This window comes from Dendrobates tinctorius, unplaced genomic scaffold (assembly GCF_039654945.1).
Source record: "Dendrobates tinctorius isolate UK_male_01 unplaced genomic scaffold, ASM3965494v1 ptg000134l, whole genome shotgun sequence".
Classification (NCBI taxonomy): domain Eukaryota; kingdom Metazoa; phylum Chordata; class Amphibia; order Anura; family Dendrobatidae; genus Dendrobates; species Dendrobates tinctorius.
This window is the reverse complement of record NW_027361802.1, coordinates 3,752,310-3,769,855: the sequence shown is the minus strand read 5'-3', so window position 1 is coordinate 3,769,855 and position 17,546 is coordinate 3,752,310. Positions and strand designations below refer to the sequence as shown.

The following is a 17,546-nucleotide window of genomic DNA, read 5'->3' as shown; positions in this document are numbered from 1 at the left end:
GCACCTGCCCTGCCCCCTGGTCACAAAGGCGCCCTGGAGTGCAGGGTCTCACTAACAGGCCACGTGCAGTGATTGCTATTATAGTTGGTGACTCCAGTTTCTGTCACTTTGGCGCCATTACGAGGCCACTCAGGCCAGTCACACGCCCGCTGCTGCTTCCCAGTGCACGGCAGGCCCGAGAACTGAAAACGGCGATTAGCGCGCTACGCAGGGCTATGTATAGCCCAATTCAGATCACGTGGTACAATAGCGGTCACGAGGGACGCTGGTGCCTTCGTGCTCCTGTGACGTCATGAAGCGTCCCTGAGGCAGGCAGCGAATTTGCACTCAGCAGGCCAGTTCTTTAGTGGGCGTGTCAGGGGGGGGTGGCAGTGTTTGTGAGTTGCAGCGCTGATTGGTTCATCAGGGCAGTGAAGGCGGTGCATTTATGAGCGCGCTGACACGCCCACTAAAAAACTGGCCTGCAGAGTGCAAACTCGCCTCCGGCCGTGTTCGTTAGGGGCACACAGCTGTGAAGTCCAACAAGGGGCGGAGAGCCGCTGTGGAGTCACGTGATTTGGTGTGTCACGTGACCTTCTGCAGGAAGAAGTTGGAGGATTTCGCTTCTACCGTTCAACAATGGAAAGTGAGGACTGGATGCTGGAGTCTATAAGACTGTGAGTGCCCGGGGGTCTGCGGGGGACACACTGTTATGTGGGGTCTGCGGGGGACACACTGTTATGTGGGGTCTGCGGGGGGCACACTGTTATGGGGGGTCTGCGGGGGACACACTGTTATGTGGGGTCTGCGGGGGACACACTGTTATGTGGGGTCTGCGGGGGACACACTGTTATGGGGGGTCTGCGGGGGACACACTGTTATGGGGGGTCTGTAGAGGACACACTGTTATGGGGGTCTGTGTGGACGCACTGTTATGGGGTCTGCGGGGGACACTGTTATGGGGGTCTGCGGGGGACACAGTTATGGGGTTCTGCGGGGGACACGCTATTATGGGGGTCTGCGGGGGACACGCTATTATGGGGGTCTGCGGGGGACACGCTATTATGGGGGTCACGCTGTTATGGGGGATCTGTGGGGGACGCACTATTATGGGGGACGCACTGTTATGGGAGATCTGTGGGTGATGCGCTGTTATGGGGGGATCTGTGGATCACTCGCTGTTATGGGGGGATCTGCGGGTGATGCGCTGTTATGGGGGGATCTGCGGGTGATGCGCTGTTATGGGGGGATCTGCGGGTGATGCGCTGTTATGGGGGGATCTGCGGGTGATGCGCTGTTATGGGGGGATCTGCGGGTGATGCGCTGTTATGGGGGGATCTGCGGGTGATGCGCTGTTATGGGGGGATCTGCGGGTGATGCGCTGTTATGGGGGGATCTGCGGCTGATGCGCTGTTGTGGGGGATCTGCGGCTGATGCGCTGTTGTGGGGGATCTGTGGCTGATGCGCTGTTGTGGGGGATCTGTGGCTGATGCGCTGTTGTGGGGGATCTGTGGCTGATGCGCTGTTGTGGGGGATCTGTGGCTGATGCGCTGTTGTGGGGGATCTGTGGCTGATGCGCTGTTGTGGGGGATCTGTGGCTGATGCGCTGTTGTGGGGGATCTGTGGCTGATGCGCTGTTGTGGGGGACCTGTGGCTGATGCGCTGTTGTGGGGGATCTGTGGCTGATGCGCTGTTGTGGGGGATCTGTGGCTGATGCGCTGTTGTGGGGGATCTGTGGCTGATGCGCTGTTACGGGGGATCTGTGTAGGATGCAGTGTTATGGGCGATCTGTGGATGATGCACTATTATGGAGATCTGTGTATTGCGCATTGTTATGGGGGTCTGTGGGTGATGCACTGTTATGGGGATCTGTGGGTGATGCACTGTTATGGGGGGTCTGTGGGTGGCGCTGTTATGGGGGATCTGTGGGTTACACGCTGTTATGGGGGATCTGTGGATGAAGCACTGTTATGGGGGTCTGTGGGTGGCACTGTTATGGGGGTCTGTGGGTGACGCTGTTATGGGGATCTGTGGGTTACACGCTGTTATGGGGGATCTGTGGATGAAGCACTGTTATGGGGGTCTGTGGGTGGCACTGTTATGGGGGTCTGTGGGTGACGCTGTTATGGGGGATCTGTGGGTGACGCTATTATGGGGGGTCTGTGGGTGGAGCTGTTATGGGGGTCTGTGGGTGACGCTGTTATGGGGGTCCGTACATTATCGGCACTCAGTGATTGTTCTCTGTGTCCTCAGATATCGGGATCTTCACGACTTTGAGCTGCAGGAGGCGACGAGAGTCGTGGATTGGACGGCTGATACCGGTGCGTACATGGCTGTTACGGCCTGTATCGGGGGTCTCTTGTTACCTGGGGGCTGTGTATATACATTACTGCTGGTAACCACAACTCTCATCATGCTGGCACAACACTGCCTCAGGGCCTGCTGAGACTTGTAGTGTCACGTGTGCTGCAGTCAGTAGCTCCGTCCTGTTGTATAGATTTCCGGCCCGGCTCGGTTGCAGTTCGAAGTCCCTTTTATGCTGCACAGTACGGGGGGTCCGTCGGCCTCTGCGTTACTGATGGTTCTGTCCTGCAGGTCTCTGTATCGCGGGGTTCACGGGGGGCCGGAGACACGAGATCCTGCAGCTGCTCTTCCCGCAGAAGCTCCTGGAGCAGCAGAACCAGGTAACGGGCGGCGGCTGCAGTGGCTCCGGGGGCTTCAGCTCTTGGCTTTCTTCTTTATCTTTCTACTTAAAGGGTCTTCCAGATGCCCGATCACTGGTAGATCCATACCGGAGTTGGTGACCCCATTTTTTGTTAGGACGCAGCTGTGAGCGCAGTAGACACTGACTTGCCCCCTCCTCCGGACCCCGCTTTTGGGCCAGGGCAGAGAAGAATGGGTGGGGGTCCGGTCAGTGACGCCTGCGCTGTGTGTAACTAGCATGATCCTGGAGCGGCGCCTGTTAGGACACCCATCTGTCCACTCCTCACGTAATCGCGGGGTCCCGATGGTTTGCCATCATGGACGGAGCCGAATAAATGCCGCTGGAGAAGTGACCAGAGGGGACGAAAAGACACAGTAAAAAGTTATAAAGAGAAAGTTTGGAAAAATATTAAACAAAAAACAAAACTTAAGATCCTAAAGCAGAAATAAAAAAATCCAGATTTTGCAGCCGACACTATCTAGGGTTCATGGAAAAAAGGCAAAGGAAAAACTAAAAATTTGCTGCAACGGAAAATGGGTTCCATCTGTTCCTAAGATTGAGTCTGCATTCTCAATTTTCACCACCAGGTGGCGGTGTTACTCTCATACATGTTTTCATTCCTCTTAATACTAGCAGTGACCATCCCAAGTTACAGTAGTACATGGGGTCGTACCCCGCTTTCCCAGAATCCTGCATGGCTAATCCTCCTGTGCGCACACAATAAGGGCAGCTTCACTCTTTCTGGGGATTCCTGTACATGAAAACCCAGTACTGGTGAGATCCGTGGTCCGTGTCCGTGTGACATCCATATGTATGTCACATCTGTGTATCCGTTTGCTGTCCGTGTTTCACATTTGTGTGACACGTACCAGTGCCTGGGAAAAGCAGTACAGTTCTTTCTTATCCCAGGCGCCGACAGCTGAAGGCAGCTCTCAACATTGTTGCCTGGTCTTCCTGAGATCAGCGTGACCAGGCGACAATGATGAGAGTTGTATTCTGCACCGCCTGTGTACATCTTGTGTAAAATGAAGAAATAAATACAAAAATAGTGTGGGGTCCCACGTAATTTTGATAACCAGCAGAGGGAACGCCCACGGCTGGGGGCTGATGTTTATAACCTGGGAAAGGGGACAATATCCCAAAAGGTTCCCAGGCTATTAATAACCGCTCACTATTGTTTGCTTAGCATTTACTGATGAATTTATGGGAACCCCAGGAAGAAAATGACGTAGCCTCCCCCTATAAATGCAAACCAGCAAAGGCTAAACAGACAGCGGTGGCCTGATATTAATAACCTGGGAAGGGGCCAGAGATATTGGCCTCCCTCCCATTCTACCAACATAAGCCCTCAGCTACCCTAGAAATGTCGCATTTATAAGATGCGCAAAATCTGGCACATAACCGAGCTCTTCCCACTTGCTCTATGGCTGTGTCAAGTAGGGTAATATTTATGGGGTTGATATCAGCTCGATAAGATGCCCTTATTACCAACCACATAGTAAGTATTGAAACAAACACAGCAAGAATAAAATCCTTTGTTTGAATTATAACAAAACACCGTGTTTTACACATTTATTTAAAAAAAAAATTAGTTATACTCTCCTTTACACCTAATCCAGTGAAGCCCTTGTCCCCTGTAAAAAAAAATAAATAAAAATAATAGACAACCTTATCCCTCACTTGTCTGACGTGAAGATAAATCCACACTGCCCCACGCTGTAATCCATCTTGGCCACATCTGATTTTCAAAATGAATAGTGCCATGATGCGTCACATGCAGAGTTTACGGCTCTGACCATCCCCTCCGCAACTGTTTTCTGCTGTCTTCCACCTCGGGAAATTCACTTGCACTTTTGTCTCCCCCTCTGCCAGGGCCTGTGTCCAGAAAGGGATCTGAAGGTGCAATATGGAGGATTCTCCCAACATCCCATCTACAGCCTGAGACACGTCCCAGGAAGAAGGTACGAGACGCCCAGCTCTAATAACGGCACCGCCGAGTGCAGCCGCCACCCGCGGTGAAGGGACGGCGCTGGGATAGAGGAAACGGCGGTGATCACTGTATCAGGAAACGTTCCAACCCATCTATCACCACATATAGGATCTCTGCTTCCTGTCAGTGAGAAGAAGCCGCGTTATTTACATCCACAGAATCACAGCGACACAGAGTAATAATCACAGCGATGCATCCTGTATTATACCCCAGAGCTGCACTCACTATTCTGCTGGTGTAGTCACTGTGTAAACATATTACATTACTGATCCTGAGTTACATCCTGTATTATACTCCGGAGCTGCAGTCACTGTGTACATACATTACATTACTGACCCTAAGTTACATCCTGTATCTCTTTTATTATAAAAATATCAAAAACACAATACATAAGACAGACAAAAACAACATTCCAGAAATCAAAAACCACGATACATGAACTAAAATAAACCACACCGACATACAAAAAAAAAACTTGTGCAAATATGCTAGTTTACGACAGTCCATCTCTGAAGAACATAGTGCAGTGTCTCCAGGCTTTGCAGCCTGAGGGACCCCCAGCAGGAACCTCCAAAAAAAAAAAAAACAAAGAAAACAAACAAACAAACAAAAATCCATTCCTTCACATTCAACCCCATTCACACCTTCACTCATGCTCCCATTCATTCCTATATACTGGATTTAAAACAGGAAAGTAAACACTTTTTCTGGCCCACTGCCTTAAACAGAAAAAACAGCCATCTTGGCAGACCCTCAACTACTTCCCCTCAACACAGCAAGAAACCACCCCCCTTTTTCCCTTTTTTTATTTTTTATTTTTTTTTCCCACCACCCACACCACAGGTCCACAAGTTCGTAGCCTTTTCCACACCTAGGTCCATGAAAGTTTATGGCCTCAGAAAAAAAAACAGCACCTCAGGGTCCAGGAAAGTTTATGGCCCGTATCTACATTTCCTTATATATTTCCCATGGTCCTTGGTGTAGTTCCCAGGCCATCTCCTTCTGATCTTCGGCCCTTGATTTCTCAGGGTCCATTCCAGGGTCCAAACTTCCCCCCTCCCTCCCGCAAGAAACCCCCACCCAACCTGACTGTACCCCTTCCCCCTTTCCTAACTATAATATATACATTTTTTTTTTAAAAGCACCATCCTAGCGACATACATACAATACTGCATACATGTACAGATACACAAAAAGCACATACTACACTTGTTATACACCTAAGATACGACCTGCTATAACCATTGATAATATTACCCAAACAATAAGTATTAACCACATTTCCAAAAACCTTGCCACAGGCCCAAGTTTGGTGCCTGCAAGCCCAATATCCATTAAATTTCATGCTTCCAAAACAAAAAGCTAAAGTGACATGCACCAGCCCAACACCAGGAAAGGAGTTCTGGAGGCCCCATCCCTCACTAACACATTCACCCTGTCCCTCAACAACTAAGACTGTCCCTACTTCTGTCCCTAAAAAAAAAAAACTGTCCCTACCTGCCCCTACTCTACCTAACTTATCATAACTAACTCTATCTGTCCCTCAGTGCCTGTCCCTCCCTGTCCCTATCTGCCCCTAATTCTGTCCCTAACACCCAGTGAAACTTATGCTATCCCTACCCTCATTCACACGGAGCTAGCTCTCCCTTGAGTGCGTTTCTAAAAGGAGAGGCCCCTCCAAAGCCAAGAGGCCTTCCTCACACCCAACCTTTCGAACTCCAAAGAACGGACCTTCACCAGGTCACCCAAGATGTTTCCTACCACCTCATCCCTCGGAAGGGTTTTTTTCCGCGTCGAAACTAGGCACCGTGCATTCCAAGTGTAGAACCTAACCACTACACTGACTAGGAATAAAGTGCACGGGTCCCGGCCACCCAGGGATCTGAACACTCCATAGGCCCACTCAGCGTAGGAGAGGGACGCCAGCCGCGGCCAACGTATGGAAGCACCCACCCTGTTGTAAACCTCTGCATTAAAGGGACAATGAAGCAGGAAGTGCTCCATGCTTTCCAGCACGTCGCCACACTCCTCACGGGGACAACCCCGATCATCGGATTTCCTGCACTTCAAGTTATCCTTTACATACAGCCTCCCGTGGAAGCAGCGCCAGGTCAAGTCCCAAAACTTCATGGGGATCCGCTTAGAATTTAAAAGCCCCAGCCCGACCTCCAGATCCCGGCCTGGGCAATCCTTAAGGGCCAGGGGCTTCTGGAAATGTGTCAACAGGACCCTCCTGTCAAGGGATTGCCTCGACATGGTCCTGATTTCCCACATTCCCAGACCCCACCGGCGGATCACCTTCAGAACCGGGGTAGCGTAAGCCGGGAGATGCCCATGAGGTGTGCGTAGGTCCTTCACCTGCCCTCCTGTCTCCCATTCCTGGAAGAAAGGCCAAAGCCAACCCTTGCAGGAGACTACCCACGGAGGAGCCCTCTCTAGCCAGAGGTTGGAGATGTTAGTCTTAAGAAAGGTGTTTACTAGAAACACCACCGGGTTGACCATACCCAACCCACCTAGTCTCCTCGTACGGTATGTAACCTCCCTCTTGATTAGGTTAAGCCTATTCCCCCATAACAATTGGAAGAACAGGCTATAGACCCGTGTCCAGAGAGGTTCCGGCAAGATGCACACACTGCCCAGGTATATTAATAAAGGTAGCAGAAAGCCTTTAGCCAGGGCAACCCTTTCCCTCAGGGTTAAAGACCAACCCTTCCATTGGTCCACCTTTTGGGCGGCGATCTTAAGTCTGCCCTCCCAATTTTGCTGGGGGTAATCCCCGGGGCCAAATTCGATGCCTAGAATTTTGGCGGTGGCCTGGGGCCCTGGAAGGGTGTCCGGGAGATCAAACCTGGGATCTCCCCCTCCCAGCCAGAGACTTTCACACTTATCCCGGTTGATCATGGACCCGGATGCCTCCGAGTAGCGCACTACCTCCGACATGACCCAATCCGCCTCCCTTCTCGAGGACACGAAAAGGGAAACATCATCGGCATACGCCACCACCCTCAGAGAGGACCCAGAGCCCGCCTGGTCCATCCCGACTCCCGCCAACGGTCCACGATCTACCCTCCTTAGGAAGGGATCGATCGCGAACACGTATAAAAGCGGGCTCAGCGGACAGCCCTGACGGACCCCAGAACCCACCTCAAAAGGGCGACCTGACCAACCGTTCACCAGCGGAAAAGTCTCAGCCCCTTGGTACAAGATCTCTAACCATTTTACAAACCTCCCAGGCAGACCATACCTCAAAAGGACGGACCAGAGGTACTCGTGGTTGACCTGGTCAAAGGCTTTCGCTTGATCTAATGACAGCAAGTACCCCTTCCAGTGACCTGCCCTACCCTGCTCCACTGCCTCTCGGACACTGAGCACAGCACTAAAAGTACTGCGGCCCGGAACAGAGCAATGCTGGGCCCCTGAAAGGAGCCGGGGTGCAAACTTCACCAGCCGATTAAACAGCACCTTGGCCAGAACCTTCCGGTCCGTATCGAGAAGCGCTATGGGACGCCAATTCTCGATACGGGACGGATCCTTACCCTTTGACAGAATAATGAGGGCTGACTTCCTCATTGAGTCGGGAAGAGTGCCCGAGGAGAGACACTCATTAAATACCCCTGTCAAGAGGGGGACCAAGGAGTCCCTAAAAGTCTTATAGAACTCGGATGTTAAGCCATCCGGACCTGGCGATTTCTTGGGCCGAAGCCCATCAATGGCCAGTCTCACTTCCTCTTCCCTGATTTCCTCTGCCAAAACACCAAGAGAGGGATCACCCCCTGGCTCAGGGACGGTTTCAGCCAGGAAAGCCGCCATCCTGTCCCGATCCAGATCCTTCTTTTCCAAGAGGTGTGAGTAGAAGGATCTGACCACCTCCAGGATCCCTGATTTGGATCTGTTCAGGGACCCCGTACTGTCGATCAGTCCTGTCACCATCTTACAATTCACTGACATCTTACAGTTTCTGTAAGGGTCGGGTGAGCGGTACTTCCCGAAGTCCCTCTCAAAAACTAAAGATGTGTGTCTATCATACTGACACCTCTTGAGCAAAGATTTCACTCTGGAGATTTCCTCACGGTCACCTCCAGTCGAGACAAGCTGCTCGAGTTTCCTCCCCAGGGCCTGGTACAAGCGGTGCCTGTTCAGACTCCTGAGGCTCGAGAGCTGACGGAAGAACCCCGCCACCCGCTTTTTGAAGATCTCCCACCACTCTGACTTACTACTACAGAGATCCAACAGCGGTACCTGGCTCTGAAGAAAGTCCTCGAAGGATTGTCTCACCTCCGCTTCTTCCAGCAGGGACGAATTGAGCTTCCACAGCCCTCTTCCCATCCGATGAGTCTCTGCAACATTCAGAGAAAAGAAAATTAGACAGTGATCGGAGAACTCCACCTCAACGGCGGACACAGCAGAAAAGATGGCGTCCTCCTTCAAAAAAAACCTGTCTATTCTAGACCTACAGCTACCCCTATGGTAGGTGAAACCTCCGTGACCTGGGGTGTGCCGGATGTGGACATCCACCAGGCGAGCTTCGCTGGCTATGCTATTCAACGCGACGCTATCATAAGCCAGGCGATCTCCGGGACCCCCCCGGTCACGGGACCTCATAATGGTGTTGAAGTCCCCACCGAAGACCACCTGCCGGCTCGTAAAAAGAAAGGGCTTGATCCTCAGGAAGAGACATTTGCGGTCCCACTTGGACTGCGGGCCGTAGATGTTGATGAGCCGGAGCTCTTGTCCCCTCATGAAGACATCTAGGATCAGGCACCTCCCCATTTCCAACTCAGTAACCCGTCGGCATTCAACAGCTGCAGTCTTAAAAAGGACTGCCACCCCGCTATACGGCTCGGCCGCAAGAGACCAGTATGAGGGCCCGCACCTCCACTCCCTCCGTGCTTTATAGATGGCCCCCATGTCTGTTAGTCTGGTCTCTTGCAAGAATAAAATTTCTGCCTCAATCCGGGAGAAAAAATCAAAGGCCGTAAAGCGAGCCGCATCTGACTTTATGCTGGCAACATTAATAGATGCCAGCGTCAACGGGGCGAGTTCCGCCATCATGGGTGATCAAGTTGGATGGCCAACTTCTTACCACTGCTATCACCTCCACCTGGGGAGGGGTCGGACACCTTCCTTTTCAGCTCCCGTTGTGTCCATCCCACCCCCCCGGTGTCCTCGCCCCCGGGTTCCAGGTCTGTCCCCCCCCAGGAGGAACACTGCCCCCTGAGGGACGGACCCCACCATCCCCCGAAGGACCCTCCGGTGGTACCCCCGGCCCAGCATCCTCGTCTTGCGGCCCATCATCCGAGCCTCCGAGGACGCTGAACCGGTTGGAGAGATCAATCAGAGGGGGGTCAGCGGGCCCTTCCGTGCGCACCCTGGTGGTCGGGGGCAGGGGAGATTTTGAAGGCTTGCCAGCCTTCTTCCCCCCCGATTTGTTACGATTGGCACGTTTACTTTTGCCACCCGCTGCTGTAGGCTGCTCCTGGACCTCCTCATCAACACTTTCATACTGTGAGGACCCGTCCGAGTCAGCCGCTTTATCCTCCCTCTCCATCCTCCTGATCTCCTCTCTCACCACACTCTCCCTCAGGACCTCAGAGGCTTTTGCCACGGGCCTGGAGGGAGGAGCAGGCATCGACCCGGTTGCCCGAGACTTCACCTGCCCCCCACCCCCATGGCGTTTTTCTTGCCTCCGCACATACGCGGGGCCCCTCACCTTGGCATTGCCCTTCCTCACCGGTCCCTCAGCCCCTTCCCCTCCGCCACCACCTGCCACAGCTGCAGGAGCGCCGCCAGAGGTTTCTCCCTCACGGACTCCTCCCGCCGGGCCTGCAGCGGCATTAGAAAAGGAGCGAGGGCAGCGGCTGAGAGGGTGACCTAGGTCACCACACAAGTGACACCGAATGTCTTTACACGAGGCGGCCAGATGACCTACCCCACCACACAAGGCACATTTCTGTACCTTGCAGCTAGCGCTGAAGTGAGTGGGGTCGCCGCACTTGTGGCAGACCTTCGGTTGCCCCTGGTAGAAGACCAGGATCCTGTCCCTTCCCAGGAACGCCGAGGAAGGGATGTGGGTGACCGTGCCGCCGGAAACCTTCAGTTTAACCATGAAGGTCCAGCCCCCCCGACCAGATGCCGAATTCGTCCCTGTTCTTTTTGGGGACCTCGGTGACTTCCCCATAACGGGAAAGCCACGTCATAATGTCCACGCCGGCAAGTGACTCGTTACAAGTGACCACGGTCACTCGCTTGACGGAATTTTGGCGAGACACCGCTTGCGCAACGAAGTCTCGCCATCCGGGCTCTTCCCGCACCAGCTCATAGTTAGACCAGAAGAGCTCAAGCCCCTCTGGCCGCACAAAGCTGACGTCGAAGAAGCGGGACGCCGAAGGATGTATCAGGGCAAAGATGTCATTCGCCCCGAAGCCCATCTTAAGGAGGAGCTCCACCACCTTGCTCCTAGGTGGACAAGCTTCACTGCCCCCCCCACCTAAGACGGACCACATTCCTCCTTTGCGGCCCCTGCCCGGCTGTGGGGAGAGACCAAACAGTCCCTCCCTCCCTTTGGTTTTGGAAGGCAGCAAGGCCGTGTCTCTCTATCCAGAAAGACAAGTCCACTGTCCTCCCCTCTACCACTATCGACCTTTCTCCTTTTTTGAGGGCCTCCAGGAAACGGTGGTGCAAAGCGCCGTCCCTGGAGCCCGGAGGCGAGGAGACCCCCCCAGGACCACCCCGACCCCCAGCCGCGGCCCCCGCATAACTATGTTGGGGTCTTGCGGCCAGGGGGGCAGACGGGCCAGCCCTCCCCCCACTACCACCACTTGTGCCAGCACCCTCATTCGTCCTCCCACTCACTCTCCCATTCACTCTTTTATTATTTGCATTCACTCCAGCACACTCACCCACATTCACAGTAGCACTCACTCCCTCATCCATGTCACTCATATCACCATTCACTTCAGCAAACATCTCCTCAAATATATCCACTCCGCTTTCGTACTCACTCTCACTCGCACAATTGGTGAACATAGCAACATTATTTACATTTTTTACATTTTTAACATTTCCCAAACCAGTGTAGTTCCTCTCTTTGCCTGCTGGGGGCCCTGAGCTCTCTTGCTGGGAGCTACTCCAGCTCCTGTCCAGGAGCGCCGCTGCCCCTTTAAATGCCTCAGTGCTGATGACATCATGCACTCTGCCCTGGCTGGGCCTAGGAGCAACAGCAGCTCCTGGTTTCAGCTCCATTTTTTTTTTCTTTTGCTGAGTTTTGTTTACTCTGGGCAGGGACGGCCACTGGCACCGCTCCCTGCTCTGCACTTTTCTTCACCCCCGCCGCCGGCTTGCCAGGGAGCGCCAGAGTCCCCGCACCCTCAGATGAAGGTAGGTGGGCTGGGGACCCCGACAACTCCCCGCCAACTTTTGGGGGCAGTACAGCATTACTTGGAAGGGTGGGTGGGACAGAGGGCAGCGGGCCCGCAGCGGCCACGCCCCCCCCGCCGGTCGCAGCCACCCCAGGCAGAGCCGCGGCCCCCTGCGAGGCCACGGCCCCCCCGGGTGACGCGAGCACAGCGGGCGGAGTCGCGACCGCTGAGGCCACGCCCCCCCGCCAGTCACAGCCACCACGGGCAGAGCAGCGACCCCTTGCGAGGCCATGCCCCCCCGGGCGACGCAGACGCAGCGGGTGGGACGACGGCCGAGGAGGACATGCCCCCCCCGCACGCCACAGCCTTTGCAGGCCGGGCAACACTCGGGGAGGCCACGCCCCCCTCACGGACCACCGCTGCCACCCCATGCCCACCACTTGAGACAGGCAAGGCCGGCCACTCCCCCTCGTCGCCCAGCGGCGGCGGAGCCCCCTGCACGGACCCCTTTTTGGGTCGACGTGCCGGAGACCCCGCTCTCACCACAGGCGCCGACATGGGAGCGACCAGCACTTTGCACCGCCTCAGCTGCTGCTTGATGTTCTGTTCGCCCTTCCTAGGCTTCTGGACCCCCACTAGCGATCCAGACTTAGCGGATCCGTACGTGGGGGGTCCAGAAGCCCCAGCACTCGCCGCCGGAGGTGCGGCCCTGGCTGTACCAACTTTACCTGGTGCCAGGCCAGCCTCCCCTGCCACCGAGGGCTGAGCCTGGACACCACCACCAACACCACAACCAGCACCGACCTCCATGTCGCTGCCCTGGTCTGAACTGTCACCAGATGCGACAGTCAGGTCACAACAGTCATCTCTCTCCCCGCTCCCTCGCTGCGGACCCACCACAGGGCCCGAGCCGGGGTGGGTAGCGGGTTCCACACAGCGGGACAGAGGGGCCCCGGGAAGAGGAGCAAAAACCAGTTGTTCCTCCACGCCTTCAGAGGCCTTACGCCTGCGCCTCCTGTTTCTCCTCTTCCCGGTTGCCTCATCCTCCGGGCAGACTTCATACCCAAACAACAGCGTGCCAAACCGTGCTGGGGATTCAGTCTGCCGTACTTGTTTAAGGATGAGGCAGCCCCCCTCAGAACTACTCCCGCTCCCTCCATCCTCCCCCTCGCTCCCGCTTTCCTCCGCGTTACTGGAGTCCAGCGGGAGGGCCACCTGCTCGGGGGCTATCCCGCTGCATGTTACCTGACTCACGCTGGTGTCCGCCAGGTCTTCAGGTGGAGGTGGCCCGGATGTGGTGTGGGCGCCATCTTGCTCTTCCTCCTCCTCGCTTTCCTCCACCTGGATGGGGACTCCTGACCCCCCAGGAGACCCACCGGCCATGGCCCTGAACCGGTCCTCGTTTTGAAGCTTTTTCTGGAAGGGGCCGCTGCCGGCCATGATGGTACTTCGCCGGTCCTCCAGGGCCCGAATCTCCCCTTTCAGCCGCTTGACCTTGGCGGTGACCTCCGCTCTCTTTGAGGCAGGGAGCCTGTTTTTACTGATGACCCGGGCTCCCTCCAACTCCCCCCGGAGTCTCCAGAGCTGCTTGCCGGCCTCCTCGTACTCGGAGAGGTGGGCATGAATGCGGGAGGCGTAGGTGGTAGCTGGCTCTCCCGCAACCTTGGAGCCCCAGATGTTAAGGGGGGGCCCCGCCTCACCTCTGCCGGCTGCTGCACCTCCGGGGGAAGGGCCCGCCACAGCCTTCACTTCAGGGGTCCCGGACCCTGGAGCCTTGCGGCCCCCTGGGGTCCGCTTTTTCCCCATCCCTGGGACTGGCTGACTGTGCCTTGGGCCTCCTGGTGGTGGATGAGGCCCCCCACCCCCAGCTGGCTTGCCGGAGGGTGGGAGCCAGGGGCACAGCCCCGGCGCTCAGTCCCAGGGAGAGTCCTCTTTCCTGGGAAGGGGGCAGATGGAAAGTCCTTGCAGGAAAAAAAAACCTCCCTTCCCAGGAGCTTAGCAAAAGCCTAGCCTGCAGAGCTCAGCCCAGACGCTCCTCCTCTTCCTGGGCGTGCCCAGAGCTGCACTCACTATTCTGCTGGTGCAGTCACTGTGTGCATACATTACATTACTGATCCTGAGTTACATCCTGTATTATACTCCAGAGCTGCACTCACTATTCTGCTGATGCAGTCACTGTGTACATACATTACATTACTGATCCTGAGTTACATCCTGTATTATACTCCAGAGCTGCACTCACTATTCTGCTGGTACAGTCACTGTGTACATTGTTATGAATGTGTCACCGAGGAGGAGAGCAGGCCCAGGCAAAGCCACAGAAAACCAGAGAGGTTGGCAACTAAGCGGATTGCAGACCCCTGATCCTATCAACACAACTAGCAGTAGCAGTGGAGCGTACCTACGATGATTCTAGACGCCTCGGCACAGCCTGAGAGCTAACTACACCTAAAGCAAGAAAGGGGAAATCTAAACTGCCCCAGAGCAGACCCCAAAGGAATAGATAGCCCCCAAACATATATTGTCAGTGAGACAAGAAGAAAGCACAAACGCAGGCAGGAAAATAGACTGAGCAAATGATGGGGCCCACACTGACTAGACGGGACAGGAAAGGAAAGACACTTTCTGTAATCACGGAAAAAACCCTGCAAAAAGTCCAACACATCTGATGCACAAAAACACTGAAGTCGCACGACTTCGCCCCCACTATATCAGCACTCTGGTATATTCTGGAAGCAGAGCAAAAAAAAACAATCTAACAGGACAAAAACAAACTGGCACAAGCAGTAACATATGGGCGGAGATTCACCACAGCCCCAGCTGGAGCTGGCTGACCTGCACAAAGCAGAGATAGACAAAACCAGATCAAATTCATACAAAATACCAAATGAACCACTTAGCTGAACATGCAGGGACAGAGCTGGAAAACATCAGACCTCAGGTGGCACAGGAAGAAAATCACCAGCAGGGATAGATGGAGTCGGCTGTCTTAAATCCCAATCTGAAACCCCTGATCTCCAATCGTCATCATTATCAGGTGGCAAGCCTCTGTCAATCAGATCAGCTCTATTACCTCTAGTAACCACCAGAGGGAGCCCAGAAAGAGAACACGCAACCCCTCTGTCAATCTGACCAGCTCCACTACCTTCAGTAATAACCAGAGGGAGGCCAGAAAGCGAATTCACAACAGTACCCCCCCCCCCTTGAGGAGGGGTCACCGAACCCTCATCCAGGCCGATCAGGATGGGCCCGGAGAAAGGCACAAATCAATCTCTTGGCATGGATGTCAGACGCAGAGACCCAAGAATTATCCTCCTGGCCATAACCGTTCCACTTGACCAAGTACTGAAGTCTCTGTCTAGCCAGACGAGAATCCAATATCTTCTCTACCTCATACTCCAAATTCCCTTAACCAGTACAGGGTGTAGGGATTCGCTCTGGTTGGTAATGGCAGGGCGGCAGTAACATGGCAACACACAGGCATAAAGTCCAGTTACAGTGGTTTAATGTCACTTAGTAACCAGCAGGTTAACAGAACATAAGGAAAAACCAAACAGACTCCAACTTGGAGAACCACTGGTCCCAGACTCACCCCTTTCACAGGACGGGCTTAACTAAGCGGCTGCCAGATCCTGCGGCATCCGCCAGGTGCCATTCCCGGGGTTCTTCCGAGTCTTGCTGCTATAGTCCTGCAGCACGGGGATCCTGTATTCAAGTTTCAGGCTGAGTCCAGCCAAGTTCCTGTAGCTTCCAGAAGCACACTCTCATTGTGGCAATTACCAACCTCCATTACATAGGGCCCAACCCCTCCCACCAGTGAGATAGACATCACATGGGCTGATCACGTGACCCTGACATCATCGCAGGTCCTGTCTTTAGGAATAAACCCGGCCAAACATTAATCTGCTGGGAGAAACATATCTCCCATCCAGTAAAACACCCTTTACTGTACCACATACCTCCCCCCTATGTTCAACCCTAAGGGGGTGGACACATGACATACAGTAAACTCTGGACAGGGCATCTGCATTCCCCTGTAGTCTGCCTGCGCGATGTTCCACTGAAAACTTAAAATTTTGCAGGGACAAGAACCACCTGGTGACTCGGGCATTCCTCTCCTTAACTTGACTCATCCACGTAAGAGGGGAGTGATCTGTCACCAACCGAAATGTTCTCCTCAGCAAATAGTAGTGCATTGACTCCAGTGCCCACTTGATGGCAAGGCACTCTCTCCACAATACTGTATCGGGTTTCAGCTGGGGTAAGCTTCCGGCTTAGGAAACTAACGGGATGCTCTTCCCCGTTAACTTCCAGAGACAGCACGGCACCGAGCCCTACCTCAGAGGCATCAGTCTGCACAACAAACTCTTTTTTGAAATTTGGAGTGATCAGGACTGGTGTACCACACAGTGCCCATTTTAACTTTGTAAAGGCCTCCTCTAACTGATGATTCCAGTCAACCATCACAGATTTTTTCCCTTTTAAGCAATCTGTTAAAGGCGCGGACTGGGTTGCAAAGTTGGGAATGAACCGCCTATAATATCCCACCAAAGCTAAAAAAGCTTTTACCTGTTTTGTTGTGAGGGGACGGGGCCAGTTCTGGATTGCCTCTACTTTGTTTACTTGGGGCTTGAGAGCTCCTCTCACAGTGACATAACCCAAGTACCGAGCTTCTTCCAAACCTATGGAACACTTCTTTGGGTTGGCAGTTAGCCCTGCTTGTCGCAGAGAGTCTATCACTGCCTGTACTTTTGCGAAGTAGCTTTCCCAGTCGGTGCTGTACACAATGATATCGTCTAGATAGGCTGAGGCATAGCGGCGATGGGGATGGAGCACAATATCCATTAACCGCTGGAACGTTGCTGGTGCGCCATGCAACCCAAAGGGTAACACCTTATACTGGAACAGCCCCTCAGGTCTTACAAAAGCCGTTTTTTCCTTCGCCGCCTCTGTTAGGGGGACTTGCCAATACCCTTTTGTGAGGTCCAGCGTTGTAAAATACCGTGCTTGCCCAAACGCTCTATCAACTCGTCAACGCGGGGCATGGGGTAGGCGTCAAATTTTGAATATGTCATTGAGTTTTCTAAAATCATTACAGAATCTTAGAGACCCATCAGGCTTGGGTATTAGGACTATTGGGCTGGCCCACTCACTTTGAGACTCTTCTATGACCCCTAACTGTAGCATAGCTTTTACTTCTTCCGAGATGGTTTGTCGCCGGGCTTCAGGCACCCGATAAGGCTTTAGTCGGACCTTGGCCTGTGGCTCTGTGACAATGTCATGTTGGATTAGGGAGGTGCGTCCAGGGAGCTCCGAAAAAACATCTGTATTTCGGCTAATGAACTCCCGGACCTCCTGAACCTGCCTAGGAGACAAAGTATCTGCAATTTTGACAGCGGGTTGGGCTTCTGCCTCGCCCCGAGGTAGCGGAGCCTTTTCCATCTGAAACGCTGGCAGCGGACTATCCTCACCAAGGTGCTCTCTATCTTTCCAGGGTTTAAGCAAATTATTATGG

The 17,546-nt window shown here is 54.0% G+C and overlaps 1 protein-coding gene across 1 annotated transcript in view; it reads left to right on the top strand.

Annotated features, from left to right (window-relative positions):
* The first annotated feature begins 451 nt into the window (after positions 1-451).
* The window catches only part of LOC141048261 (WD repeat-containing protein 73-like), a 32,539-nt gene continuing 15,444 nt past the window's right edge, over positions 452-17,546 (top strand). Inside the window, exons 1-4 of the mRNA XM_073543690.1 lie at positions 452-656; positions 2,233-2,300; positions 2,575-2,663; positions 4,556-4,644. Coding sequence (XP_073399791.1) covers positions 619-656; positions 2,233-2,300; positions 2,575-2,663; positions 4,556-4,644 — 284 coding nt within the window. The 5' untranslated portion in view covers positions 452-618. The remainder of the gene's footprint in view (positions 657-2,232; positions 2,301-2,574; positions 2,664-4,555; positions 4,645-17,546) is intronic.